This window comes from Marmota flaviventris, chromosome 2, assembly GCF_047511675.1.
Source record: "Marmota flaviventris isolate mMarFla1 chromosome 2, mMarFla1.hap1, whole genome shotgun sequence".
Classification (NCBI taxonomy): domain Eukaryota; kingdom Metazoa; phylum Chordata; class Mammalia; order Rodentia; family Sciuridae; genus Marmota; species Marmota flaviventris.
In genome coordinates, this window is record NC_092499.1 from 188,076,742 (window position 1) to 188,104,536 (window position 27,795).

The 27,795-nt window shown below is 38.6% G+C and overlaps 1 protein-coding gene across 3 annotated transcripts in view; it reads left to right on the forward strand.

The window, feature by feature from the left end:
• The window catches only part of Ift52 (intraflagellar transport 52), a 38,785-nt gene extending 13,465 nt beyond the window's left edge, over positions 1-25,320 (forward strand). For 2 of the 3 annotated variants that reach the window (XM_027945326.3, XM_027945327.3), the window contains 9 exons: positions 1,512-1,583; positions 5,587-5,713; positions 7,649-7,735; positions 9,228-9,296; positions 13,778-13,932; positions 18,826-18,913; positions 20,126-20,234; positions 23,256-23,401; positions 25,066-25,320. In XM_027945326.3, the coding sequence (XP_027801127.1) occupies positions 1,512-1,583; positions 5,587-5,713; positions 7,649-7,735; positions 9,228-9,296; positions 13,778-13,932; positions 18,826-18,913; positions 20,126-20,234; positions 23,256-23,401; positions 25,066-25,113 (901 nt within the window). In that variant the 3' untranslated portion in view covers positions 25,114-25,320. Of the gene's footprint in view, positions 1-1,511; positions 1,584-5,586; positions 5,714-7,645; positions 7,736-9,227; positions 9,297-13,777; positions 13,933-18,825; positions 18,914-20,125; positions 20,235-23,255; positions 23,402-25,065 lie in introns of those variants that run through there. The other variant, XM_071608946.1, reaches the window with a different exon arrangement.
• Positions 25,321-27,795: the final 2,475 nt, after the last annotated feature.

Here is a 27,795-nt window from a genome sequence, read left to right on the forward strand (position 1 = left end):
GTAAAGGGTGCTGTAAGGGGAGTGAAATCAGAGAAAATACAGATTGTGAAAGATCATTTCAATAAAGAGATAGAGATTTTGAAAAGAAATCAAATCCTCAAATTGAAGGAAATAGTAAAACAAATTAAAAATTCAATGGAAAGCATCCCCAACAGATTAGATCACTTGGAAGACAAAGAGTTTCAGGCAATGAAGACAAAATATGTAATCTTGAAAATAAAGTTGACTGGACTGGGGTTGTGGCTCAGTGGTAGAATAGACGAAGGCTTGGAGATACAAACCAAAGAAATGCACAATCTTTTCAATGAAATGCAATATCAGAAAATTTCCCAAACTTAAAGAATGAAGTGGAAAATCAAATACAAGAGGCCTATAGGACCTCAAATATACAAAAGTAAAACAGACCCACACCAAGGCACATTATTATGAAAACACCTGACATATAGAATAAGGATAGAATTTTAAAGGCTGCTAGAGAAAAACATCAGATTACATTTAGAGGGAAACCAATCTGGATCTCAGCTGATTTCTCAACTCAGAACCCCAAAGCTAGGTGGCCTTGGATAATACACACTAAGCTCTGAAAGAAAATGTATACCAGCCAAGAATACTATACCCAGGAAAATTAAGCTTCAAAATTGACAGTGAAATAAAAATCTTCCATGATAAACAGAAGTTAAAAGAATTCACAGCTGAAAAGCCTGCACTACAAAACATACTCAAAATATTTCTTGCAGAAATGAAAAAAAAAGTGAGGAACTACACTAGAAGAATAGTCAAAGGAGAAACAGTTCAAATTAAAATAATTTGGAAATAAAATGACAGGGAATAAAAATAATTTTTTAATAATAATATCAAATATAAATGGCTTAAACTCGTCAATCAAAAGACAGACTGGCAGATCGGATTACAAAAACTAGTCCCAGCAATATGCTGTCTCCAGAAGTGTGTGCGTTTCCAAATATTTGGAAGTATTTCAGATATCTTCCTGGTGTTGATTTTTAATTCTGTAGTAGTTAAAGAATATGCTCTGAATAACTTGAATTATTTCATGTTTTCATTTTCGTTCAAATTATTTTCTAATTTCCCTTGTGATTTCTTCTTTAATCCACTGTTATTTATTAATGTGTTAATTAATTTCTGTGTGTTTTCAGATACCTTGAATTTTCTTCTGTTTTTTCGGATTTCTTATTTATTTCATTATGGTCAGAGACTGAGCTTTGTATCATTTTAACCAAGTCTTGTTGCTTTTTCATGCAATATCTGAATTTTTAAGACATTTTAAAATTACTTTTCCCTTACTTTGAGTTGTACAGATTTTTTTAAATTCTGAATGCTGTATTTTACTATTCATAAATCCATATTTTATCTGTAAAAAAATTTATTGGCTCAAAAAAATGTGTCACAAAGTGTACAAAATCCTCACATCTGGTTCACATTTCCTATTAATGAATGCAATATGAGATTCTCCACTTTTTTTATTTACCAGGTTTTCATTTTTTTTCTTCAAGGGAAATTAGCCGAGCTGCAGGAAAAACCGTTCCTGGAATCATTGATGATGAGAGCAGTGGAAACAATGCCCAGTGAGTGTGTTTCTCAAGCCATTTGAGGAGGATGGATTTATCATTTCAAAGGATTTTCCTTTTGAAAGTGAAAAGAGTTTCCCAATTACAAAAGTAATTCTCACCAATTAATAAATAAAAACAGTTTAAACAGTTCAAAAGGAAGAAAGTAGCCAGGCAGTGCGGTACCCCTGTAATCTCTGCATCTCAGGAGGCTGAGGCAGGATGATTGCAAATTCAAGGTTAGTCTCAGCAGCTTACTGAAGCCCTAAGAATTTAGTGAGACCATGTCTCAAAAAAGAGGGCTTGGGATGTGGCTCAGTGATTAAGTGCCCCTGGGTTCAAAACCCAGTACAGAAAAAAAAAACAAAAGAAAGGCAGAAAGTAAAAGTTCTGCATTTTAAATCCATGCCCCTCCCTTGAAGATAATCTGTCTCTTTTTTTTTTTTTTTTGATTGGGGGAGGGTACTAGGGATTAAACCCAGGGGTACTTTACCACTAAGCTAAATCCTCAGCCCCTTTTAAAATTGTTTGATAGGGTCTCACTTAAGTGGCTTAGGGCCTCACTAAGTTGCTATGGCTAGCTTTTTAAAGATATTTTATTGGTTGTTGGTGGCCCTTTATTAATTATTTTTGTGATGCTGAGAATCGAACCCAGTGCCTCACACAGGCTAGGCAAGCGCTCTACCACTGAGCCACAATCCCAGCCCCTTTAGTTTTTATTTTGAAACAAGGTCTCAGTAAGTTGCTGAGGCTGGTCTCAAACATGTAATCCTGCCTCAACCTCCCAAGTTGCTGTAATTCTAGGTCTCTACCACTGTGCCTGGCTAATATTTTGCCTTAATAATACTACCTAACATTTATTTGAGCACTTACTGTGTAATAGATATATATTACTTCATTTAATATTCACAACAACCACAGACAGAGATGAAATACAAAGAGGTAATAGCCCAAATTTACCTGAGTGTTAGAACTTTGGTTAAACCTAGGCATTTGCTCCAGAACCTGTACTTTTTTTTTTTTTTTCTGAGACAGATTTATTTAGGAAAGCAAATGCACCTTTAGGAGAGAATGTAGGCTATCTCAAAAGAGAGATGTCTTTGTGAATAAAGTAAGAAATACGCATCCAGGGGAGGGTGCCAACCAACTTGACAGTGAGAAGCTTTTGGGATAAAGCAAGGAACACACATTCAAGGGAGAATGCAGCAGTTGACCTCTGCTCCATATGGTTATAAACAAGTTTTTATATGTTACAAATAAAAAGCACATGTGAATATCTTGGTATAGTTTTTGTGCACTTTTGCTAGTATTTTAATAAGGTAGCATTGGAATTTCTGAGTCAAAAGTCATCTTATTGACACATTGTCAACTGTGATACATTGCCCAGTTGCCTTCAGGCAGTTGCCAGCACTTAGTTCCTATGAACACGTCCCCTTTTCCTCTCTTGCCAGCATGGAGTATTCTAGTAAAAATGGTATCTCTTTTTTCTTTTTTAGTTTGCATTTCTTTGATTATTAGCACATGGGAGTAGGTTTTTCCTATCCTAAGATTATGAAATATTCACATTTTTTTTGTACTTTTGTGGTCTTGTTTTTGAATACATTTTTAATCCATCTGGATATATTTTAGGATGTGATATAAAAATGGATATATTTCTCCAAGTAGCTGAAATTATGCCATCCATCTCCAATAATTTGAAATATTTACTTACTATATATATAATTCACACCTCGCATATATATTTGGAGTTTGATTCTAATCCATATTATTTGTTTTTAATTCACTAGTTCTACATTATTTTTTTCATTTATTTTAATTAGGTATATATGACAGCAGAATGCATTTTGATTCATTGTACACAAAAGGAGCACAACTTTACATTTCTGTGGTTGTACACTTGATGTAACATTGCACCATATGTGCAGTCATACATGTACCTAGGGTAATGATGTTCATCTCATTCCACCATCTTTTCTACCCCCATACCCTCTCTCCTCCCCTCTTTCTCCTTTGCTCCATCAAAGTTCCTCTATTTTTCCCATGTTCCCCCCTGCATTATGGATCAACATCCACTTAGAATATTTGACCTTTGGATTTTTGGGATTGACTTACTTCACTTAGCCTGATATTCTCCAGCTCCATCCATTTACCTGCAAATGCCATAATTTTATTGTTTAATGCTGAGTGATATTCCATTGTGTATATATATATATATATACCACAGTTTTGTTATTCATTCATCTATTGAAGGGCATCTAGGTTGCTTCCACAGTTTAGCTATTGTGAATTGAGCTGCTATAAACATTGATGTGGCTGAATTACTATAGTATGCTGATTTTAAGTCCATTGGGTCTAAGCAGAGGAGTGGGATAGCTGAATCAAATGGCAGTTCCATTCCAAGTTTTCTCAGGAATCTCTATACTGCTTTCAAGATTGGTTGCACCAATTTGCAGTCCCACCAGCAATGAATGAGTGTGCCTTTTTTCCCACATCCTTGCTGACATTTATGGTTGTTTGTATTCTTGATAACTGTCATTCTGACTGTCCACATTACTTTAATTCCTTGATTTTTGTAACTTTATGTAAAGTTCATCTTTTATGGGGTAATATTCCTGAAAGTGAATACGTAACTGAGAAAAATTTGCAGTACACAGAGTTCTTATAAATGATGAGAAAAAAAATTTTTAATGGTCAAAAATCAGTAACAAAATTCATAGAAAACATACAGTCAGCTTATCTCCTTTGAGTGAATTTGGGGGAAATGGTGGGGATGGTGGTAGAATTCACACTGACATTCATGTGACTATTTCTTCCACTTAAATGTTATTCCATGGTCAGCTGGTGATTTCCTTCTGCTCCTGGCCTAGAACTCAGGGCTGTAGTCTCTACTTAGTCGGATGCGGCTGCGCTAGGGGCAGATGGAGGAGAATGGAGAATGTGGGCAGGTATTGGCTTCTCTCCCATGGCGTGACCATGGAAGTCATAAGGGTAGACAAGACTTTACTGAAGGGTTGGGGAAAACTAACCCTGGCAGGAAATAATTTTAAAGTTAAGGTAGGAAGAGGTTTCTCATGGTTCAAAGGAATAGGAAAATTAAAATCTTGATTCCTCATGGATGCTTTCTCCATGATTTCCCCTACCCAGCAGTCTCTAATTTATGCTCTGAATTTAAGATTACTGTTTGTCTCCATTCTGAGATCACTTCCTTCAAACAGCTACGTTAGCAGAGCTCCAACTTTCAGTAAAACCCTAACCCCTCCTATATGGGTTAGCCTCACCTCAGGATCTGCACCCCATAGTTTCTAGAAGTACTTTGCCCTTGGTCACGTGGGGATTGAATCCAAGGTACTTTACCACTGAGCTGCTTTCCTAGTCTTTTATATTTTTTATTTTGAGACCAGTCTCACTAAGTTGCTGAGGCTCACCTTGAATTTATGATCCTCCTACCTCAGCCTCCAGAGTTGCTGGGATTATAGATGTGTGCATCTGCATCAAGCTAGATGCTCTTAAGTCTGTGTTAGTGGAGAGTAGAGAAGGGACTCCAAGGCAAGTCTTTGTAGCAGTGTCCAGTGTGAAGTACATATATGCCCCCCAATTCATGTAAGCATTCACCTGGTGACATGCCCTCCCATGATAGACATTCTTAGAGATTGTAGCAGCCAAATCCGAGGAAGAAGAAAATATATATTTTTAAGACATTATTATGCAGAACAGGCTCATGTGAAACTCTAGATCATTCTTAGATGAGGCCCCTGGTTGCTTCCTGCTCCGTTGGGGCTACTTTACTTTTTCCGGTTATAATCATTTGCACTTTTCTGTTAGTTCACATTCATATTTGCTAAGATACCACATTAAACTTGTAACTATAGTTGTCTCAGTTTTTGAGTTAACTAACCCAAGCTTAGGAAAAAAATTGTATTTGATGGTGAATCAGTTTTGCTCAAGAAACACTTAAGTTTATTTTCAGATTTTAAAAATATATTTCATAAGCATTTGTATGTGTTCCTCTAATTTCTTACAGGGCTCTCACCTTTGTCTATCCTTTTGGTGCCACCTTGAGTGTCATGAAACCAGCAGTGGCTGTTCTGTCCACAGGCTCTGTCTGCTTCCCACTTAACAGACCCATTCTGGCTTTTTATCACTCAAAGGTACAACTTTCGTTAAATATGGATGTGTATGTTATTTTTATTATTGAAATACTAAAAACTTCTTGTCATTTTGTATATGAATTTCACATATTTTCTCACTGATCTTTATGTCAATCCAATGAAGTAGTTTTTAGGTATCCACATTTTATTCATGGGAAGCAGTGGGTCATCTTATAATCAATGGTGTCAAATCCTAAACCTACCCCTTATTTTAAGTCTAAAGTTTTTCCACAATAGTGTGAGGGTATCTGTTTATAACTCTCAACCAACTTTGTCCTATTATTCTGTGTCCTCACTCTCAGAGTACTGAGAATCCATTTAGGAAAAGGGGGAGTTAACTACACAAAATTGGCTAGAATTATGCTGCTTTTGTTTTGGTTTATCCCAGGAGAACATATCAGAAGACTAGTTGTCTAGTTCTCATTTGGAGAAACATGGAGTGTGGCAACAGTGGTCCAGAGGTCTCTATGTTATACTGTCATTTTCCCACTGCCTTTTAATTCACATTTTGCTGAATTTACCTTCATCTGTCCATAAGACATGGAATTCATCAGCTGACCTTTCTGTTTTTTCAAGGGACTTAAATATCCCTTGGTCTACACATTCCTAGTTTTTCTTTGTGAGATCTAGTTTTATCTTTCCTCTTCTTATTTAAAGCTCTCATTTTTCTTAGGAAGTAAATAAATGTCTATGCTGTGAAAGATTTAACCAAAATTCATGTGGCTATTATGGTAGTTTTCACTTCCAAATAGCTGAAATATTATTTTAAAACTAAAGTGTTATTTTTGAGATGTGGAAATAGTTTATATAAACTGTCAGTTTATACATACAAATGAAAATGAGATAGTATTTTAAGGGGCCCTGGTGGTTTAATACTGCAAACTATGATTATTTGATTTCTTTTTTTGTTGTTGTTTTGTTTTTTCTTGTTTTGACAATTTGGGGGACTGAATCCAGGGCTTCTTTTGTACTAGGCAAGTGATCCACCATTGAGATACATACCCAGCCTTTTTAAACAATTTTTAAAAATTTCAAACAAGGTCTAGTTAAGTTGCCAAGGTTGTCCTTGTGATCCTCTTGCCTCAGCCTCCTGAGTAACTAGGATTACAGGTGTGTGCCACCACTCCTGTCTCCTTTACCTTGTGTTTCATTTGCATTTATTTCTAATTATTTGTGACATAATTAGATATAGTTATGGATATAACATTGCAGGTAGACTTTTTTGTGTATTTCAGTTTGTTTTGTTGCATATGTTGACAGTTGTTGCAGCAGTGTGTGACAGTTTGAGCAGCAGTGTGTGAAAGAACTCATTTCACTAAACCTGACCAACACTTTATAGTCTTTTTTATATTTATTAATCTGATAGGTACTTTTACTAATATTGAAGTTTTTTCTTATGAACCAGTTGATATTTCTTTTTGTGAACTTTTCATATTGATAATTTAGTTTTCTGTTTGAATCTTAAACTCTATTTTTTTTTTTTTTTTTTTTTACTTATAAATGTCTTTGAAATTTGAATAGAATATGTTTGGGTTTGCCTTTTCTCCCCCTTTAAAATTGTTATTGGTCTGAGAGAATAGTTCAGCGGTAGAATGCTTACATAGCATGTGCAAGGCTTTGGATTCTATCCCCAGCATTAAAAAAAACTATGATCTCCATTTATATGATAACATTGGGAAAAGGCTGGCAAACCAATTTATATTACTTTTTGTTAAAATTAAGTGGGAAAATATAGATATGTCTAAAATGAGAGGCCAAGTAAGTTGTAGTTGTCATCACAGTGGATATTGATAGACTGTTAAAATCCTAATGTGAATTGGCACTTTTTAGTATGTAAGACAGTTGCTGACATGATTCTGGTGGTAAATGTTGAGGGACTAGGATTCATGCAGTGTTTTGGGATCTGAGTATCTGACAGTGCTTTGTCATTAGTAGAACCAAGGCGGGAAGCTGGCAGTGCTTGGCTCATGTCACATGTTCAGTGACCAGTATTTGGATAAAGAAGAAAACAGCAAAATCATGGTGAGCTTTTCTCTGTCATCAAATTGATGTATTAATGTTGGTAAACACCTTTACTGATTTAAAACCATCTCTTCAGAATCCATTATATGGTGGCACTAAGAATACAGAGATTCAGGCATAGTCCCTTGCTTAGAAAAAGTTTATAGTACATGAAGAAAAAGAATGACATTCAGATTAATCCAGAAATATATTTCTAAGCATGCCAAGTAGGGATGGGAGCCAACCCTGAGAGGAGCAAGCTTAATAAAAGGACCTTAAGTGTAAAGCCCCAGAACTTGAACTTTATGCCAGAAGCTATGGGGACCCCTTTAGGGTTTGCAGCAGCCTTGGGCATAGTCAGATCCTTCTGTCATTTGTGTGGAATGAGAAAGGGGCAGCCAGAGCCAGTTAAGAGGCTGGTGAAGTCATCCGGGTAAAAAGAATAAAGACTGAATCAAGGAGTGAAGGGATAATGGAGAGGAAGGGCTGAGAGTGTGCATGGAAGTTAGGAACTTTATGTACAACATTGACTGAGGGCAATGAAGTAAAGACATTGCAGTTATTCTATCAGAATAGTGTAAAGGACAGCAGAGTGGGAAGCAGATACCTTCACAGAGCTGTACATTGTGGGATTCCAGTGGCTTACTTGTCACAGGAAGGTATACGCATTAATGAAATTGACTCCTTCCATTTTAGAAGGGTTGTATTGACAGTCTTATTAAGGTCTGATTTATGTAGAATCCTCATGAAGTTCTAGTGCCTCTAGATGTAGTCTTGGAGAGCTAGATGTTCTTTTTTATTTCCCTGTAGTACTGGGGATTGAACCCGGGTGCTCTATCACTGAGCAACATCCCCAGCCCTTTATTGTTAATTTAATTTGCCTAGGCTAATGTTGAATTTGTGCTCGTTCTGCCTCAGCTTCCTGGGTGGCTAGGATTACACACATGTTGGCATACTACCTTGCTCTTAGATATTCTGCTTTTTAGTAGCTATACTTTTTTTTTTTGGTACTGGGTATTGAACTCAGGGCTCAGGGGCACTTGACCACTGAGCCACGTCCCCAGTCCTATTTTGTATTTTATTTAGAGACAGGGTGAGTTGCTTAGCACCTCGTTTTTGGTAAGGCTGGCTTTGAGTTCACCATCCTCCCAAGCTGCTGGGATTACAGGCGTGTGCCACTGTGCCTGGCTAGTAGCCATACTTTTTAAGATCAGACTGCCATCATATTAAAAGGTTTTTTCAGGATTGTGAACAAGTTTTAATAAATTTTGGCTTACGGTTAAGTATTAGAGTGTCCTAAGGTAAATGATGAATTTCTGACAATAAAGGTTGCATTAGGAGAAGAAAACCTTTAAGTTTTCATATGATATCACCAATAGAAGTCTCGTTACTTTTCTGAATCATTGGTTTAGTCTTTTTCCTTTATTATTTTTTCTTGATTGACTTAACTCTCTGACCTTTAGCTTTTCCAAATAACCAGGTATCTAATTCTGTGTTTATTTTTTAAATCCAGGATGTTGTTTTCCAGTGGCTCACAACAGGAGACATTCACCTAAATCAGATTGATGCTGAGGACCCAGAGGTAGGAAGTTGTGAATCATTAGAAACTTAAAAATGAGCCTGGCATAATGGTACATGACTATAATCCCAGTGCCTTGGGAGGCTGAGATGGAAGATTGCAAGTTCAAAGCCAGCCTCAGCAACTTGGGCCCTGAGCAACTTAGCAAGACCCTGTCTCAAAATTTAAAAAAACAGGCTGGGGATGTGGCTCAGTAGTTATGTGCCCCTAGGTTTAATCCCTGATGTCAAAAAAAAAAAAAAAAAAAGAAGAAGAAGAAATTTATAAATTAAAAAATGGATCCGCTTTTCACTACCACTTCTAATAGTTCCAAAGGAACAAATGTCTATCTTGTATATAAGAGGGAAAAAAGTGATTTTGGGGGGTAGAGGAAGACCTCCTACCTCAGCCTCTGGAGTCACTGGGATAACAGGTATGTGCCACGACCTCCCAGCTAAATTATATAATTAATCATATTATTAATTAGGGTGGTAGCCCATATATACATATAAGAACTAAAATTTAAAATATACTTTCTGGCTCAATCTTTTAAAATGAGTTATTAGGCTGGGGTTGTGGTTCAGTGGCAGAATGCTTGCCTGGCATGTGTACGGCACTGGGTTCAATTCTCAGCACTGCATATAAATAAATAAACAAATAAGTAAGTAAATAAATAAAGGTCCATCTATAATGAAAATATATATGTATATATTAAAAACAAAACAGAATTTCTCTAAAGTATAATTGTGAAAAAATTTAAAAAAATAAAAACTTCTACACATCTCCCATTTTATTTGCAATCTAAATGCATATGTAATAACTGTGAAAAAAATTTAAAAAAATATAAACTTCCACACATCTTCCACTTTCTTTGCAACCTAGATGCATATATAATTCATATATTAAAGACAGCTATGGGATTGGGAGTGGAGCTCAGTGGTTGAGCATTTGCCTAGCATGTTTGAGGCCCTGGGCTTAATCCCCAACACAGGAAAAATAAAATAAATTTTAAAAAATAAAATGAGTTATCTACCTCTGCTTCCCAGCTATCATGAGCTGAGTAGCTTTCCTCTGCCATACCCTTCTACCATGATGTCTACCTCCCCATGGACCCATAACAGTAGAGTCAGCTGACCAAAACAATTTTTTTTCTTCTAAATTGTTCATTTCAGATATTAAAAATAAATAAATATCTGTCAAAAAGGATTTCTCTTAAAAATACAAAAAAATATAATTTTTTTTCATGAAAAAATTCATATTATTAGAATTTAAGTTTTAAACTGTAATTTTGTTGTCTTTTAAAATAATTCTAAAAGGCAGTATGGTAATTGAGACAAGGTAATGTGATCATTAGAATGGAAACCAGTAACCTGAATTCCAGGTCTGGCTCCACCACTGATCTTGGGACTGTAGCAGATTCTTTTTGACATCTTTTAATTCTGGAATCTCATCTGTAAAGCAGGAATTCTGATACCTGTGCTGTGTATCTCACAGGATGATTTTGAGGACTGTTTTAATGGATGGGAATTTATTTACTAAACTAAATTCACTTACTATACTAAAACCATGCTATGTAAGCTATCTATCTATCTATCGACCTATTTATTTATTTATCTATTAACCTATTTATTTATTTATTTGTTTATTTATTTATTTATTTTTGAGGGACTGGGGATCAAACCCAGGACCTCACACATGCTAGGCAATGCTCTACCACTGAGCTACACTCCCAGCTCAGCTTTTAAAAATTTTCACATTTACTATATTCCCAGCCCCTGTATGTCATACACTTACACATAGATCATTGTATTAATTCTCACAATAATCCTGGGAGATGGATGGTCGCATTCCCATTTTATGGATGAGGAAACTGAAATTCTACAAGTTTGCAATGTGCTCTAACAGTAGGCAAATGCAGAGGTAGGACACAAACCCAGGTCTTCCTGATTCAAAGCCTGTTCCTATTTAATTGATTTTCTGTTTCTTAAACTCTGAAATGAAAAGAAGATGATTTTTCAGCTGTGGGTAACAGTTGTGGCAAGAAGGTATTCTGTCAGAGATGGCCGTCCACTGACTGCTTCTTCCCTCAGCTGTGGCTTTTTAGAAGCTGTTTGCCTTAAGAAACACGAGAGCCCCTGAGATATTCCCTTATTTGGGTACATTAAGTATATGGATATTTTACTTGAATTTCTCTTGAAAAATTATATATGTCCCCAAAGTTAAATGACTGGGGTACAGCATGGAATTCACTTTTCAGCTCTCACAGTACCTAGGCCAGAGTGGGCAGTATCTTTGATAGCTGCCAATCCTAGTGAGATAGTTGGGTCAATGGAGCTGTGCTAAGAGAGGCTGCATCTGTTCCTTTTCTGTGTGACACCTTGCTCCTGCTAAGTTTCTGTCATTCCTGGTTTTTAGCCAAGAAAACTAATTGGGAAATCCTTTAAGGTCTGCAATTAGGTCAATTCCAGGTCAGGCTGGTTTTGGAGCCTTTCCTTTCCTGCTGCCCTGTTCTTCACTGTCCATCACACCTGACCCAAGACTAATTCAGAAAGGAGGCATTCATATGAAACCAGGGGAAGATTGTAGTGTTAAGGGATTTCTCTCAAATCATGCCTGTATCTTCCAGATGTGAGACCTGGTGACAATTGTGCTTTGTATTGTATGACTTTAGAAAGGTAAATGCTACATCCAGTAACATTGTAAAGAGAGAAGTTGTGAAAATCTGAACTTCCTACGATTTTAGATCAAACCTTATTATATTGCAATGGATTTTAAACTCAGATATTATCTCATTGTCAAGTAGTATTTGGTGAAACAGAAGATCAATAAGAAGCTGGAGGAGTTGACCTAACAAGTTTTAACCTCAGAATCTGCCAGGAAGTCAGGAAAGCCAGTGGTCACAGAAGCACTCTTACATTTCTTTCTTTCTGTACACCTAAGGCCTTAATGATTTTCTGAATTAGGGTTTTGTGGAAAGGCACTATGCAGAGAATTAAGAGAATCCGCTTCAGGATCTTTGGGTTGACTGGCCCAGGCCTGGACTCTGTTGCATTCTAGTGTGTCTTGGCATATTGGTACCCTTGTTATTGCACTTGTCTTCCTGTTGTCGGGAAGGATATTTATTTGTTTATGCTCTTCTCTCATTTATTGTTTAAAAAAAGAGATTGAAGATTGGAGAGTTTTGACCCTTAGGCTACAGAAAAGAATGAGCCAATTTATTATTTATGTAATGTTCAGGCCTATCTCCTGCAGTGGTGGAGCTAGAGAATATAGGAAACTGTACATTGCAGATAACTTCAGAGGACCCATTTTTAAACTATTACCAAGTTGGCCTTGTTTGCTAATTACATTTCAAAAGGCAATAAAAAGCAAATTTCTTGTTGACAGCATTCATTTAGTTAAATTTGAATTTATTTTTTGAATAGGTAATATATTCACATAGTTCAGAATTCAAAAGCATACACAACAAATAGTCTTCCTTCTATCTTTCAGCCTGGCCGCTCTGGTCCCCTTCCAATGACCACAATAGTAGTAGTGTCCTACATGTTCTTCCAGAGATATGTTATAAAACCAAGTATGTGAGTGTGTGTGTGTACTTTCTTTCCTCTTCTTTTTGCAAATAGTACCACATTTGCTGTGTATGCATACTATCCTAGCACCTTACCTTTTGATATTATCAATATGACCTGAGAACTTTTCCATGTTCTTTAAAGAGCTTTCTTCTCTTTTTCTGTTCATTTTTAAGAGTATATTTCACATTGTTTGAATGTACTATACTATATTGAACAACCTCCTATTGATATTTAGGTTTCCCTGATCCTTTACTATTATCAGCACTGAGCATATGTTATCATTGAGGACTCTCAGCAATGTTGGAGGATGTCTTAGGCTAAAAGAGAAGGGCTAGGATCTAGTGTACAAAGGAAAGGGATGTCTGTGCTGGCATTTCTGTACTTGACAGGACAGAAAACAGTATGGCCCAGATGCTAGTGTAGGGTGCATATTGTAGTGGGAGTTGATGGACTTTCCTTTATAATTGCTTCTATTTTCTCACTAAAATAGAAAATAAAGTCACTCACTAAAATTGAATAGATCAAAATTATTTTGGATTGTTGATTTGACAAAGGGAAGTATTGCCTTGGATGTGGGAATGGAAGTGGACTAGGGAGATAGAATTGAGTGCCTGGTAGTCAAGATGAGACATCGTGAAATTAAAAGAAGAATGACAGCATGATTGTATGTTTCTGCAGCTATGTTCACCTATGTTAGTATCTGCTTGAATATTTGGAGAGTTGGACTTCACCAGCCTTGGGCTTTAGCCAAGAGAGTTTTGTTCCTCTTTCCACTTAAAATGGCTTAAGATTTAGTTGTCTATGATCATGAATAGTGAAATCTCTTGGCAAGAAAGTTTAAGTACTGCAGATTTGAGACCTCAGACAGTGGAGACTCAACAAAATGAACTCTTGTTCCTGCTTTGCTGAAAGGAACCCTCTTATGGCTTTCAGATCTCCGACTACATGATGCTACCTGACACAGCCACCCTGTCAGAGCGTCTCCGAGTGTGTCTCCAGGAGGGCGATGAGAACCCACGTGACTTTACCACCCTCTTCGATCTGTCCATTTACCAGCTGGATACCACCTCCCTCCCCAAGGTTATCAAGTCAGTACCTGGGGCTCTTTGAGCTACACTTTAGTTCATTTATGTTTGTTTGAAAACATGAGCTTGGGGACAGGAATTAGGGTCACAGCAAAGGTGGCAGACAAAAACATGTTCTCAGATCTATGATGAGGCCAACAGAGAAATTGGGGTTGGGGATGCAGAGCAACTGCCAGCAGTTATTAGCCACTGTGTATTCCAAGCTATGTACCAAGCACTTAGAATGACTGACCTTTTCCATTTTGCCCAGGACTTTTCTAGGTTTAACACAGAGAACTTTAAGACCCAGGAACCCCCTCAGTAAACTGAGGTACTTATACTGTTAATGCCATTGAAAACTTTTCCACGGTCCTGAGAGTTATTAGCCATGTTTCCACATGAGGAACTGACATTTAAAGAAGGAAGAGACAGTATTCCCTCCTAAGAAGGAAGGGACAGAATTTTCCGAAGGTGAGCAGGGATTTAAAGTCTGTCCTGAATGACTTTCAGGCCAGTGCTTTCTCCTGTTTTATTGCCTGCTTTATTGTTTTCCATCCCTGATGGTCAGAGAATAACATTTTTGAGCAAATTTTGCCTGGCTCAGGATCTATATCTAAATAAAAATATCTAAATACAAAGGTGGAGTGTACAAGTACAGATACTTGTCTTCATACGCCTGTCCTTATGTTCAAGTTAACAAATACTGAGTGCCTGCTGTACTAGAAACTATCCCTGAAATTTCCTGTTTATGGAGGAGACAGACAAGCTCCGATTAAGCTTATTATATAAACCCTAAATGTGAAGTATAAACTAAAGATGGGCATAATGAATATAGGGAATTTGATTCTGACTGAGGATCTTATGAAAAAATTGCATTTTTAGCTACATGTTGATTCTTCAACAAACATTTCTTCAAGGCCTTGTATCTACTCAGCACTGTGTGTATTCGTAGAAGGATTTCAGGAGATGAGCTAGGGACATTGAGAGTGAGGTTTTCCGTGATGTCCTTGTATGAGCAATGTCCAGATAGGCATTAAGACATTTATATATGTGCAAATGTAGATTAAAGAATATGGTAGAAGATGGTACAAACTTCAAGTGGACTACTGGGGATTGGAGTACTGGGGCAGTTGCATTTTTAATAGGATGGTCGGAGTGTTTTTGTTTTACTGGGGACTGAAGCCGGAGGCACTTCATTACTGAGCCACATCCTTTTTATTTTTTATTTTGAGACAGGATCTGGCTGAGTTGCTTAGGGCCTCACTAAGTTGCTGAGGCTGGCTTTGAGCTCCCAGTCATTCTGCTTCAGCCTCCTGCGTCACTAGGATTACAGGCATGTACCACCATGCCCAGCTCAGAATGGCATCATCTTGAGGTGGTGATGCTTGAGCAAAAATTTGAAGGAGGTGAGCAAGTGAGCCATGTGGGTATCTGAGGGAAGAACACTGGGCAGAGTGTTCTCAGAGTGACCAGTATAAAGAGAACAAGATGGGAAAGTGCTTGATTATTCAAGGAAGAGCCAAAAGACTGTTGGGGCTGGAGCAGGAACAGGAATGGTAGGAGACTTGGTGGGGCCTTGTAGACTTTTTTTTTTTTTGGTACTGAGGATTGAACCCAGGGTGCTTTACCACTGAACCACATCCCCAGCCCTTTTAATTTCTTTATTTGAGACAGGGTCTTACTAAGTTACTTAGGGCGTCACTAAATTGCTGAGGCTGACCTTGAACTTGTGATCCTCCTGCCTAAGCCCCAGTACCTGGGATTACAGGTGTGTACTACTTTGCCCAGCTCCTTATAGGCCTTTGTGAGGACCTAAGCTCAGCCTTGACTGAGTGAAAAGTTTTGAGGAGAGGTATGACATGATGACTAATTTCTTTAAAGTGAAGGATCAAGGACTGGGGGGTGTGACTCAGTGGTAGAGCATATCTAGAATGTGCAAGGCCTTGGGTTCCATCCCCAGCACTACAAAAAGAGAAAGGGAAAAAAGTACATCTGTTCTGTCATAAAATGAGGGGAGCAAGGGTGGAAGCAGAGAATAAAGGCAGATGATTCCAGTAATCCAGGCACAAGATGATACTCCAGCCGGTGTTAGCTGTGGAGGTGGTGAGGAGTGGTCAGATTCTGGATATATTTTGAAGGTATAGGCAGCAAGAGATACTAAATGGGTGGAATGTGGAGGGTGAGAAGAAAAGGGGTCAAGGATGACTTCAAGGTTTGGTCTTAGCAATTAAAAGGATAAAGTTGCAATAACAGTTGGGGAAGACTGAGTAGATTGGACAGGAAGAACTGAAGTTCAGTTTGAGACATATTGAGTTAAGATGTCTGTGAAATGTCCAGATGCATGTTGAGTGGCAGTTGTACATGTTATCTTATGATCAGCAGAGAAATTTGGGCTAGAGATTTAAATTTGGGGATTTGGGGGCACATCTGTATTTCATCAAAAGAACACACTTGATTCAGGCATGGTGGTGCATTCCTGTAATTCCAGCCCCTCTCCCCACCAAAAAAAAAGATACCAAGGCTGGCTTTGGAATCAAAATCCTCCTGTCTCAGCCTCCTAAGCCAGTAGGATTATAGGTGTGGGCTGCTTTTGGACAACTGGCTTTGGACAACTCTTAAATGTATTATCTTTTTTTTTTTTTTTTTGTACTAGAGATTAAGTCCTTTGAACCATATGAATTTGGAAGCTACTTAAAATCTTTATATCTGTTTCCTCTTCCTTAAGAGATTATGCCCATATTCCAGGGTTGCTTTGGTGATGAAATGAAGTGAGTTTAAGTACCTAGCACAGGGTCAGGCACAATATGTGGCAGGTAGTTGGTACTCAATAAATTATTTCTCTTCCCTCTGTGGGGATCTGCTGCTCATTAACCACTGAGCCATATCCCCAGCCCTTTTGTATTCTGTTTAGAGACAGAGTCTCACTCAGTTGCTTAGGACCTTGCTAAATTGCTGAGGCTGGCTTTGAATTTGGGATCCTCCTGCTTCAGCCTCCCGAGCCACTGGGATTACAGGTGTGCACCACTGTACCTGGCTATTAATTCCATATTTATTGAGGCCTAAGGGATATGAGGTAGAGGTTGAAGGTGTAATGACCTGTTCTGAGAGTTCATGATCTGTTGGGTTGGGGATTGAAACATGGTGATGAAAGTGTAGTGTCAGAGGTCAGGCCAGAGTGTTCTGGAAATAAATGGAGATACATAGTTCAGTCCCAATTCACATATATGTATTTAGTTTTGTCATTTATTCTTCCCCTTCTCCCATACAGATCGGCCTTCCGAATTAGATTTTGCTTAGTTTGAGGATCAGTCTCTTTACCCCCAATTCCATCCCATCAAGCACATGCTGATTGCTGGCAGGAGGAAGATTTGGGCACGTGGCAAAATGAGTGGATAAAGGGAAGACCTAACAAAACAGAATATTTGCTCCTCCGCAGTCAGCTTTCCAGGGACAGAAATCAAATCATGGCAGGATGGCCAAAGACCAGGACTCAGCAGGCAGGATTCTTTGAGTATAGATGATAGGAACTTTAGCCAAAAACTGCCCCTGATGACTTTTGCTTTCTGGGTAGACAGAGTTGGAAGGATACTTTTGGCAGGGACTGGTGAGCTTCTGTGTTCTGATCTTGCTCTGTCCTTTGAACCATATGAATTTGGAAGCTACTTAAAGTCTTTATATCTGTTTCCTCTTCCTTAAGAGATTATGCCCATATTCCAGGGTTGCTTTGATGATGAAATGAAGTGAGTTTAAGTACCTAGCACAGGGTCAGGCACAATATGTGGCAGGTAGTTGGTACTCAATAAATTATTTCTCTTCCCTCTGTGGGGATCTGCTGCTCATTGCTAGGAAGGGTTCTCCCCAAGCACAAGGGGAGAACTTTCTGACATCACTGCTTTCTGACATCACTCATACATACAGCCTTGTCCACTCATTGGTGTTTACTTTTGTAGCTTAATTTTGAAAGCTCACAAATATGTATAAAATTTAAATTGGGTGAGTATATTTTAATTAGCATCTTCTGCGGGGGAGTTTAGCTAGCTTTCAAAATTAGGTAAAATCCAAAAAGACAGAATAAGTGTTAGAATAGAAGCAAAGGGAAAGCCACAGTAGCCCAACACCACAGGGTATGATTCCCACTGCTCTATGTACCATAGCCCCTCTGGTCCCTGTGCTATGTGACAAGGCCTAGCCCCCTCCTACCTTTTTCCTTCCTCTTGCCTCTGCCAAGGACACTCTTGAAGAAAACTGTGTGACTTCCTCCCTCTCTCACTTAGGGCTCCTCTGACAAGTCACTTGCAGCCTTTGTCTCTGGATTTGCGGTTTTTTTCTTAATACTTATAGATAACTAGCATATTGCCGGTTTTTTGGGTTGTTGTTGTTTTGTTTACTATCTCTCCTCCCCAAGAATGTAAGTTCCCAAAGGCCTCCTTGCTCTCTTCTTTTCACTGCTGTTGTACTTGTGTGTATAAATTGCCTGGGACCAGTAGATATTCAGTTAGAGTCTGTGGAGTGAAGGAGCACAAGGAAAGGCAGAGCATGCAAATCTGTTGATTAGCCAGAAGCAAACTAGATTGGACTCCTGTCTTTTGATGGTAAAAGTAAACAAGGAAACAGAGTTATAATGATCATTGTGCATCCTGTAAAAACCAAAAGCCTATTTATTTAGGAAATTTTTTTTCTGCCTGATGAGAAATATGAAAGAAAGTTTTCCTTTCAGTTCTCAATAAATAATACTGTATGATGCAGTAGAGAAGATTCCTAAAAGAATCATTACATTAGATATAACAATATATTTTGTTTTTTAAAAATAGTCCTGAATCACCCACCATCTTTGAAGAGAACAGCACAGTGTGTTGAGCTAGATGTGCCTTGCTACAGTGTCTCACCTTGATCCTAGCTTTTGTTTTATTAACACAGGGCTCATGAGCAGCTAAATGTAAAACATGAACCACTTCAACTCATTCAACCTCAGTTTGAGACGCCGCTGCCAGCCCTTCAGCCTGCGGTGAGTAGGTGTACTTGTGGGCCACCCCTGCAGAGCCCCACTTTTTACTTTGATTTTGGACCCCTCTGTGTGCTGTTTGTGGCATGCCTCACTGAGTCAGAGTGATCTGCCTCTGAAATGCATAGGTAGGCAACCTGTTAGTGTTCTGTAGGGATGAACATGGGAAGCTTCCTGAGGGATCAAGAAAGTGGACATTTTTGGCTATCTTATAGAATTGTAGGGCATACTGTGAGACTGCCTAGTAAGAAGGAAAAAAACACTTGTGCTGTCTTTCCAGACATTGGATACTCAGATTGATAGCAGTTCTAAAAGCCCAGGGTAGCTGCATATGGTGGTGCACACAGATAATACCAGCAACTTTGGGAGACTGAGACAGGAGGATTGTAAGTTCAAGGCCAGCCTTAGCAACTTAGTGAGGCCTGGGCAATTTAGCAAGATCCTACCTGAAAATTAAAACACGTGTTGGGGATGTGGCTCAGTGGTTAAGCACCCCTGGATTCAATCTTTGGTAGAATAGGATAGAATAGAATAGAAACAAGAACAGGAACAGGAATGGCATGGCATGGCGTGGCCTGGGGATAGTCAAGTATAGACAGGCTTTTCTTCAGCTTTTTAGTCCAGTATTAACTCAACCTGCTTAGTTTGTCCTGTACATTCTGGAATGTTATGAGCCAGTTGGCTTCAGTTTGCTAGCTTGAAATTGGCCGTGATAGAGTATTTATATCATAGAAAATAGCAAGTGCTACAAATCAGATATTTTGTTTTGAGAATTCATAGTTAAAAGTATACCAGCAGATTACTGGTTCATAACTATGAATTCTGACCTAGTTCAGCATTTGCTATACTAATCTGCCTCCCCAAATAATTTCTGTTCCTAAAAATCTCATGATCAAATGAGAAATGAGTTGAAAAATCAAATGTTTAGCCCAAACTTAAGCCCCAACCTTTGCATCGACGTGCCAAGTTAGTTGGCATTCATATGTCAGCTTGATCAGTTTAATAGTGTTGTTAGAGCTGGTTCTGTTTGGTTGCTTTCAGAATTCTCAAGTCTGGCTTGGCATGGGTCTGTTGGGTGAGGGCAGGAGGAGGTGATGGGAATTTGGGTGGTTCATCCCCAGGGAAGGGCTGAGTTGGCCTCTAATTTCCGGTGCATCTCATTATTATTAGTTATGGTTTTTGATAACTCTTTCAGGACAGACTGTTTCCTTTTAGGTTTTCCCTCCTAGCTTCAGGGAGTTACCACCTCCTCCTCTGGAACTGTTTGACTTAGATGAAACGTTCTCATCTGAGAAAGCACGGCTTGCTCAGATCACCAATAAGTGTAAGTTTGGCCAATTTTTCAATTTTGTATTTTTTTTTTTAATATTTATTTTTCAGTTTTCAGTGGACACAACATCTTTTATGTGGTGCTGAGGATTGAACCCAGCGCCGCACACATGCCAGGCAAGCGCGTTACCGCTTGAGCCACATCCCCAGCCCTCAATTTTGTATTCTTTATGACTTTTACTTAACTGTGAACTTTTGAGATTTGCTGAGGGAGAACAAATATGTACAGATGTAAGAAGTTAAAATTTTTTCATCTCATACAAATGATACTAGTTGTTTTTCTTGAGGCCAGTTAGCTCAGTGATTTAGAACACAGTGCTAAGAAGGAAGCCAAAAGTCGTGACTCTCATCCTTGTAGGCCTTTAGTTCTGACTTGTTGATAACCATAGGCTGAATCCTGAGCTGGCTACTATCTAGTAAATCTAGGCCATTGGTCATATGAAGAGTCATGAAGAAAAATGAGTCATGACCAAAAGAATATGCCGTAAAGAGCCTTCAAATTGGGAGTCAGATGAAATGAGGCTCTAGGCCACGCAGCTCCATGATGAGTGGTATTGCTGACATGCCCAGCCTTCAGCACAGCAAATAGGCCTGTACATATATGTCCAGGAGCATAATCCACAGTGCAGCACTTGCCTCTCTCCTGGGAGTATAATTTAAGGAGATGGATGAAGGATTACAGATGACTTCTACATGATTTATTTTAAAAATGTATTAAAATTGGGAATAGCCTTACTGTCTACTTGCAGGGGAATGGTAGTAAATTGTGTCCCATTCAATCAGTTGGACAATCAGTAGTCATTATGAAAGAAGTTTATAGGCCAGGGAGTGATGGCAGAATTTAAGAGGCAATCCTAATGAAGCAAGATATAAACTGCACACACAGTAGGATCCCAACTGTGTGAAATCTGTATGTGTCTGAAGACCAGAAAGTTATGTGAAAAAATGGAAATAGTTCACTGAAAAATAGAGCACCTTTACTACATCTCTATTCTGTGAGAGGCATTGTGGTAGATATTGGCAGTGAAAGCTTAGCAAGAAAGGGCTGGGGTGCAGCTCAGTGTTAGAGAGCTTACCTAAAATGCACAAGGTGCTGGATTTCATCTCCTGCAACACCAAAAAAAAAAAAAGACATAATGGTTAGTGTAGAAGGAATAATAATCTGTGAAGAATCAGATGGTTTTAACCAACATCCCAGCATTTCTTTTTTGCAATTTATTCTATGAAAATTCTTATAGAAATGTAGAATAAAAATGATACTGCTATGTAGATATTAATTGTACCATACAAAAAAATTGGAAGCAGTCTAATGGTTCATCCTTCAATAAATAAGAGTATGAAATCAAGTGGAATATTATGTCTTTTAAAAGTAAGATGTAGGGGGTTGGGATTCTGGCTCAGAGGGAGAGCGTTTGCCTCATATTCGTGAGGCACTGGGTTTGATCCTCAGCACCACATAAAAATAAAGATATTGTGTCTACCTATTATATATATATATATATATATATATATATATATATATATATATATATATATATTTTTTTTTTTTTTTTTTAAGTAAGATGTAGAACATAAGCTTTGACATGGAATTTCTGTGGCATATTATTAAATGATGGCAGCAAGAAGAAGGGCTGGGCTGTAGCTTGGTGGCAGAGCACTTGCCTAGTATGCACAAGGCCCTGGGTTTAATCCCCAGAACCACAAAACCCACACAAACTATGGTGATAATTTATAGAACTATTATAGTTTGATTCCACTTTTGTGAAAACTTGTATTTACACACAGAGGCATATATAGCAATAATTAGGTAGTCTTGCCTTGGTGGGGCAAGAGTCTAGGATGAGAGGTCCTGATAGCTATACATTTTAATTAATTTATTTTTTTTTATGGTGCTAAGGATTGAACCCGGGGCCTTTTGTACTATTCAAGTGCTGTCCACTGTGCTATATTCCCAACCTCTTTATGTTTTCAAAACTTATATTTCTATCATAACTTTAAAAAATGTGAATCAGGGCTGGGGTTGTGGCTCAGTGGTAAAGGGCCTAGTGTTGCATTAGGCACTGGGTTTGATTCTCAGCACCACATATAAATAAGTAAATAAAGGTCCATCAAAATCTAATAAAAATATATATATATATTTTTAAAATGTGAATCAGAGGGGGAAGAATTAGTATAATGAATGATGGGCAGTAATTACTGGAGCTGGGAATAGCTTCACAGATAAATGTTAATGATGGGTTATGGGTGATTTTTTCTTTTCTAAAATAATCTTATAATAAATGCTATTTAAAATACCCACCTGCCTTTTTCATAGTGGTTCTTGTTGCAGTCCAAGAATGGTAGCTTGAGTTCCCGCTGGGTGGTCCAGAACTTATAATGTCAGAATGCTGGGGACTAAGAAAGCCAGAACCAAGCCAGATGCGATGGCACATACCTGTAATCCCAGCAATATGGGAGGCTGAGGCGGGAGGATAACAAGTTTGAGATGAGCCACAGCAACTTAATGAGGCCCTAAACAACTTAGCAAGACCCTGTCTCCAAATGAAAAATCAAAAGGGCTGGGGGTGTGGCTCAGTGGTAAAGGGACCCTCGGTTTAATCGCTAGTAAAAAAAAAAAAAAGGAAAGAAAAGAAAGCCAAAACCAATCCAGCCTTAGTCTGATAGTATGTCACTTTTGTCTTAATTATAAAAGTAGCACATCTGAGATCTCAAGTTTGTCACTGTTTAAGTCTGCATCACCCTAGGAACCAGTGAGTTAAGATATGTAGGATCTTTTTTTTTTTTTTTTTTAATTTATTTTTTGTTGTAGTTGGACACAATACTTTTATTTATTTTTATGTGGTGCTGAGGATCGAACCCAGGGCCTTGCACGTGCTAGGCGAGCACTCTACCGCTGAGCTACAACCCCAGCCCAAGATATGTAGGATCTTGATAGGGAAGATCTAAAATACATTAAGTCTGTACTTAGGAAAGGGCAGAAATTAAGGGTGAATCTAACTACTCCAACTGTGTGTAGGTACTGAAGAAGACCTGGAATTCTACGTCAGAAAGTGTGGTGACATTCTTGGAGTAACCAGTAAACTACCAAAGGATCAACAGGATGCCAAACATATCCTTGAGCACATTTTTTTCCAAGTGGTTGAATTCAAGAAACTGAACCAGGTATAGAGCCCTGGAGGTCTACTGAAGTGGCAGCCCATCAAGTGACAGTGTCATCCATAGACAGTGTTTTATGATATTCATTGGTATTTATTAAGTATCTATTGGGTGTACAGCATACAGTGATCCCTGTATTTATGGAACTCATATTCTAGCAGGAGTGTCCTGGCAATAAACAATATACAGAATATACAAGCAAGTCCCTTAGTGTGCTGGATGGTAAGTGTTCTGGTATAAACAAAGTGAGTAGGGCAAGGAGGGATCAAGTGTGCCAAGTATGGTGGTGGTGACAGGTATGAATAGAGTGGTCAAGGTTAGCCTCACTGCACAGTTAATGTGATAATTGAGAATAATCTTTATCAGAAAGGAACTGATTAAGTATCCTAGGGTATAGTCATAGATTAAAGGTTTTGGGGAATTTAGCCAGGCAGATAGCTGGAGGAGGAGTGCTCTAGGAAGAGGGAAGACTTGTGCACAGTCCCTCAGGCTGAGTTGCACTTGGCTTGCTTCAGGAATGGCACTGATGCCAGTGTGGCCAGAGGAAACTGAGCAAAGGACAGAACAGCAGCACATGAAGGCAGCACCTTGTGTTAGAAATCCTCTCTCTCAGCCAGGTATTGTGGCACACACCTGTAATTCCAGCAGTTTAGGAGGCTGAGGCAGGATGATCACAAGTTGAAGACCAGCCTCTATAACTTAGGGAGACCCTGTCCCAAAAATAACATTCAAAGGGCTCGGGGTGTAGCTCACTGGTAGATCACTTGCCTGATACATACAGGAATGTAAAGGTATCTGTACAGGTTTGTAGGATTTGAAGGATTTTAATTTTCCTTGACTATTAAAATTTCTATAATGAATATGTTACTTATGTAGAAAAAAAAGAGTATGTTTTATATTTTAATGTAAGCAGGCAAAATAAAAGCTTGGGATTTTAAATGCGGAGTTGAAGGATCATTTAGGCCAGGTGCAGTGGCACATGACTGTAATCTCAGCAGCTCTGGAAGCTGAGGCAGGAGGATCGCAAATTCAAAGCCAGCCGCAGCAACTTAGAGAGGCCCTAAGGAACTTAGTGAGACCTTGTCTCAAAATAAAAAATAAAAAGGACTGGGGATATGGCTAGTGATTGAGCGCCGTTGGATTCAATTCCCAGTACCAAAAAAAAAAAAAAAAAAAAAAAGACAATGACCAGTTATGTTCTGATTCTGTTCTAGAAGGGGGCTGGCTCTGCTAGGTACTCATTTGACAGTGTTCACTGTACATCTAAGATGTGCCTGGCATAGGGCAAGAATTTGGGGTCATAGCAGTAAGCAAAATGAATGCAGTCCTTGTTTCTCAGAGCAGTTACAGTGCTCTGGGTGCCATGAAGGGAACCCAGAAAAGAGGTAACTGAGATGCTGCTCAGCAGTGACGTGTGCATTGGTGGGAGCAGGAAGGTGGTTAGATTTCCAAAAGTACTCATCTTGGTAGCATGGAGGACAGGCACTGAGGCCAAGGTAAGGAGTCTGGTGCAGTCTTTGCAACTGTACTTGCTATCATTCATTACTACAGGTGGTGAGCAGTGTCCTAATTAATAGTCACAATCTCTTCATAAAAAGTTAAAAAAAACAGTTCATATTTCAGGCTCTGTACTGAAAAATTAAAATTATGTATTTTATTTTCTCATCCAGGAACATGACATCGATACGAGTGAAATGGTATTCCCGAACAATTTCTGAGGACCATGCCTCTTGAAGCATTTTCTGCCTCCTGATTCTTTCCATTTTTTAATTCCTCAACTCCTTACCAAAGTGTCTGTACACTCTTCACAAGTTGTAGGTCTGTGCATCTTCTATAGTATTCAGATAGGTAAGATTTCTGACTTACAAAATCCTTTTGGAAGAAATGTTTCTGTTTTTAAAATTAAATCTATGATTGAATCTGTACTTTCATGATTTATAAAACAAACAGTCTGTCATTGAAGTCTTTTTTCCCCTCCGACTCCAGTTCAAGGTTTGAGCCTCCTTTGTCAAAGACTTACAAAACTCTCAAGCTTATTGATATACTGTACGGCTTTCTGAACTAATTCACAGGAATACAAAACAGACTTAACCCATAGTCTGTTTGCCCCACTATACCTAAGGAAAAAGATAAAATAAAAAACATCTTCCTTAGATGTTTCATTAACCCTTAGTCTGCCAGCTGTCCACAAGACAGACCACTTAGAGGCTGTAGTCTCCACCTGTTCATTTCCTCCCTTCTCTGAACCTTGAACTCTATCTCTTTTTTTTTTTTTTTTTAAACTACGGATTGAACCCAGGGCTGCTTAACCACTGGGCCATATCCCCAACTCATTTTATTTATCTGTCTTGAGGGTCTCACCATGTTGTTGAGGCGGCTTTGAACTTGGATCCTCCTCCCTCAACCTCCTAATATGCTAGGATTATAAGTAGGCGCCTTTATAATTTCAGCCTCCTCTGAAATCTTGAAGCACTCAATGCAGGGCAAAATGTGACACTCTTTTCCCAAAGAAGCTATATAGTGTGTCCTGGAACAATAAGAGAGACTGCTTCTGCCTGAATGGTCAGTTGATGTATGGAAATGCACAGCAGTGTACTGGGATATACTGGGAACCACTTTAGGGAATACTGAAGCCGACAGAAGATTGCAGAGCCACTGAAAGTGTTTAAGAGATGTGGCACAATGGGAATAGCTTAGCTGGTGTGTTCCATTAGATGGGAAAACAGAAAGAGGGGGCTGGGGATGTGGCTCAAGCGGTAGGTAGCGCGCTTGCCTGGCATGCGTGCGGCCCGGGTTCGATCCTCAGCACCACATACAAAGATGTTGTGTCCACCGAAAACTAAAAAATAAATATTAAAAAATTCTCTCTCTCTCTTTAAAAAAAAAAAGAAAACAGAAAGAGGGCCATTTAGGGGATAATGTGATAAACTCCAAGAGGAAATAATAAATGTGGACTAAACTGCTTTTGTTAGACAGAACAGATTAGGGCTGGATGTGGTGGCGCGCTCTTATGCTCCCAGCAACTCAGAAGGCTGAGAAAGGAGGATCACAAGTTGTAGGATACCTTGAGCAATTTAGCAAGAGCCTGTCTCAAAATAAAAACTAAACAGGACTGGGAATGTAACTCAGTGTTAAAGTACCCCTATGTTCATTCCCCAGCACCAAAACAAAAAAACAGAAACAAAAACAGATTTAAGTCTTGTGTTGAATGTCAGATTGGCAAGATTTGTGCCCTGATTGCCATAGAAGAGGAGATCCTGAAGGGTGAGCAGTTTTAGAAGATGTTCAGTCCCAAAATATGAATGTTCACATGGAACTGATCATTCAAGCCACAAAACTAATTTGTCAAGGAATTGACATTTTTAGAAATTTAAAACTTTGGGGTAAGGTGGGGGCATAGCTCAAGGTTAGAATGCTTACTTAAAATTCACAAGGCCCTGGGTTTGAGTCCTAGTACCAAAAAAATAATATAACCCTTAATTAAATGAAAAACATAAAACACATTTTGGGGGCTGGGGTTGTAACTCAGTGGTAGAGCACTTGCCTTACATGTGTGAGGAACTGGATTTGATCCTCTAAACAAATAACGGTATTATAGGGCTGGGGTTGTGGCTCAGTGGTAGAGTTCTTATCTCACATGTGTGAGGCACTGGGTTCAATTCTTAGCACCACCTATAAATAAATGAATAAAATAAAGGTCCATCAACAACTAAAAAATATATTTTTAAAGAAAAGGTATTATGGACTGGGAACGTGGCTCAAGTGGTAGCGCGCCCGCCTGGCATGCGTGCGGCCGGGGTTCGATCCTCAGCACCACATACAAACAAAGATGTTGTGTCCGCCGAAAAACTAAAAAATAAATAAAAAATTCTCTCTCTCCCTCTCTCTCTCTCTCTCTCTCTCTAAAAAAAAAAAAAAGGTATTGTGTCCATCTACAACTGAAAATATTTAAAAACAAATCATTTTGGGGATAATTGGGGAATATGCATTTAATATTAAGTGATAGTAAAAATGATAATGCTTTGGGGCTGGGGTTGTGACTCAGTGGTAGAGTGCTCGCCTAGCATGGGCAAGGCCTTGGGTTCGATCCTCAGCACCACATACAAATAAATAAATTAATTAAAGATATTGTATCCAACTACAACTAAAAATAAATATTTAAAAAGTGATAATGATATTATAGTTATGTAATAAAGTATTTATGGGTGAAATAGTAGCATGTAAGGGAACAAGCTCTTTACCAACTGAGCTGCATATCTAGCCCTTATTTGTCTGGGTTTTTTTGTTTTGTTTTCTTCTGGTACTGGGGATTAAAGCCAATGGTGGTTCTCCACTGAACTACATCCCCAGCCCTTTTTATTTTTTGAGACAGGGTCTCTCTAAGTTGCTGAGACTGGCCT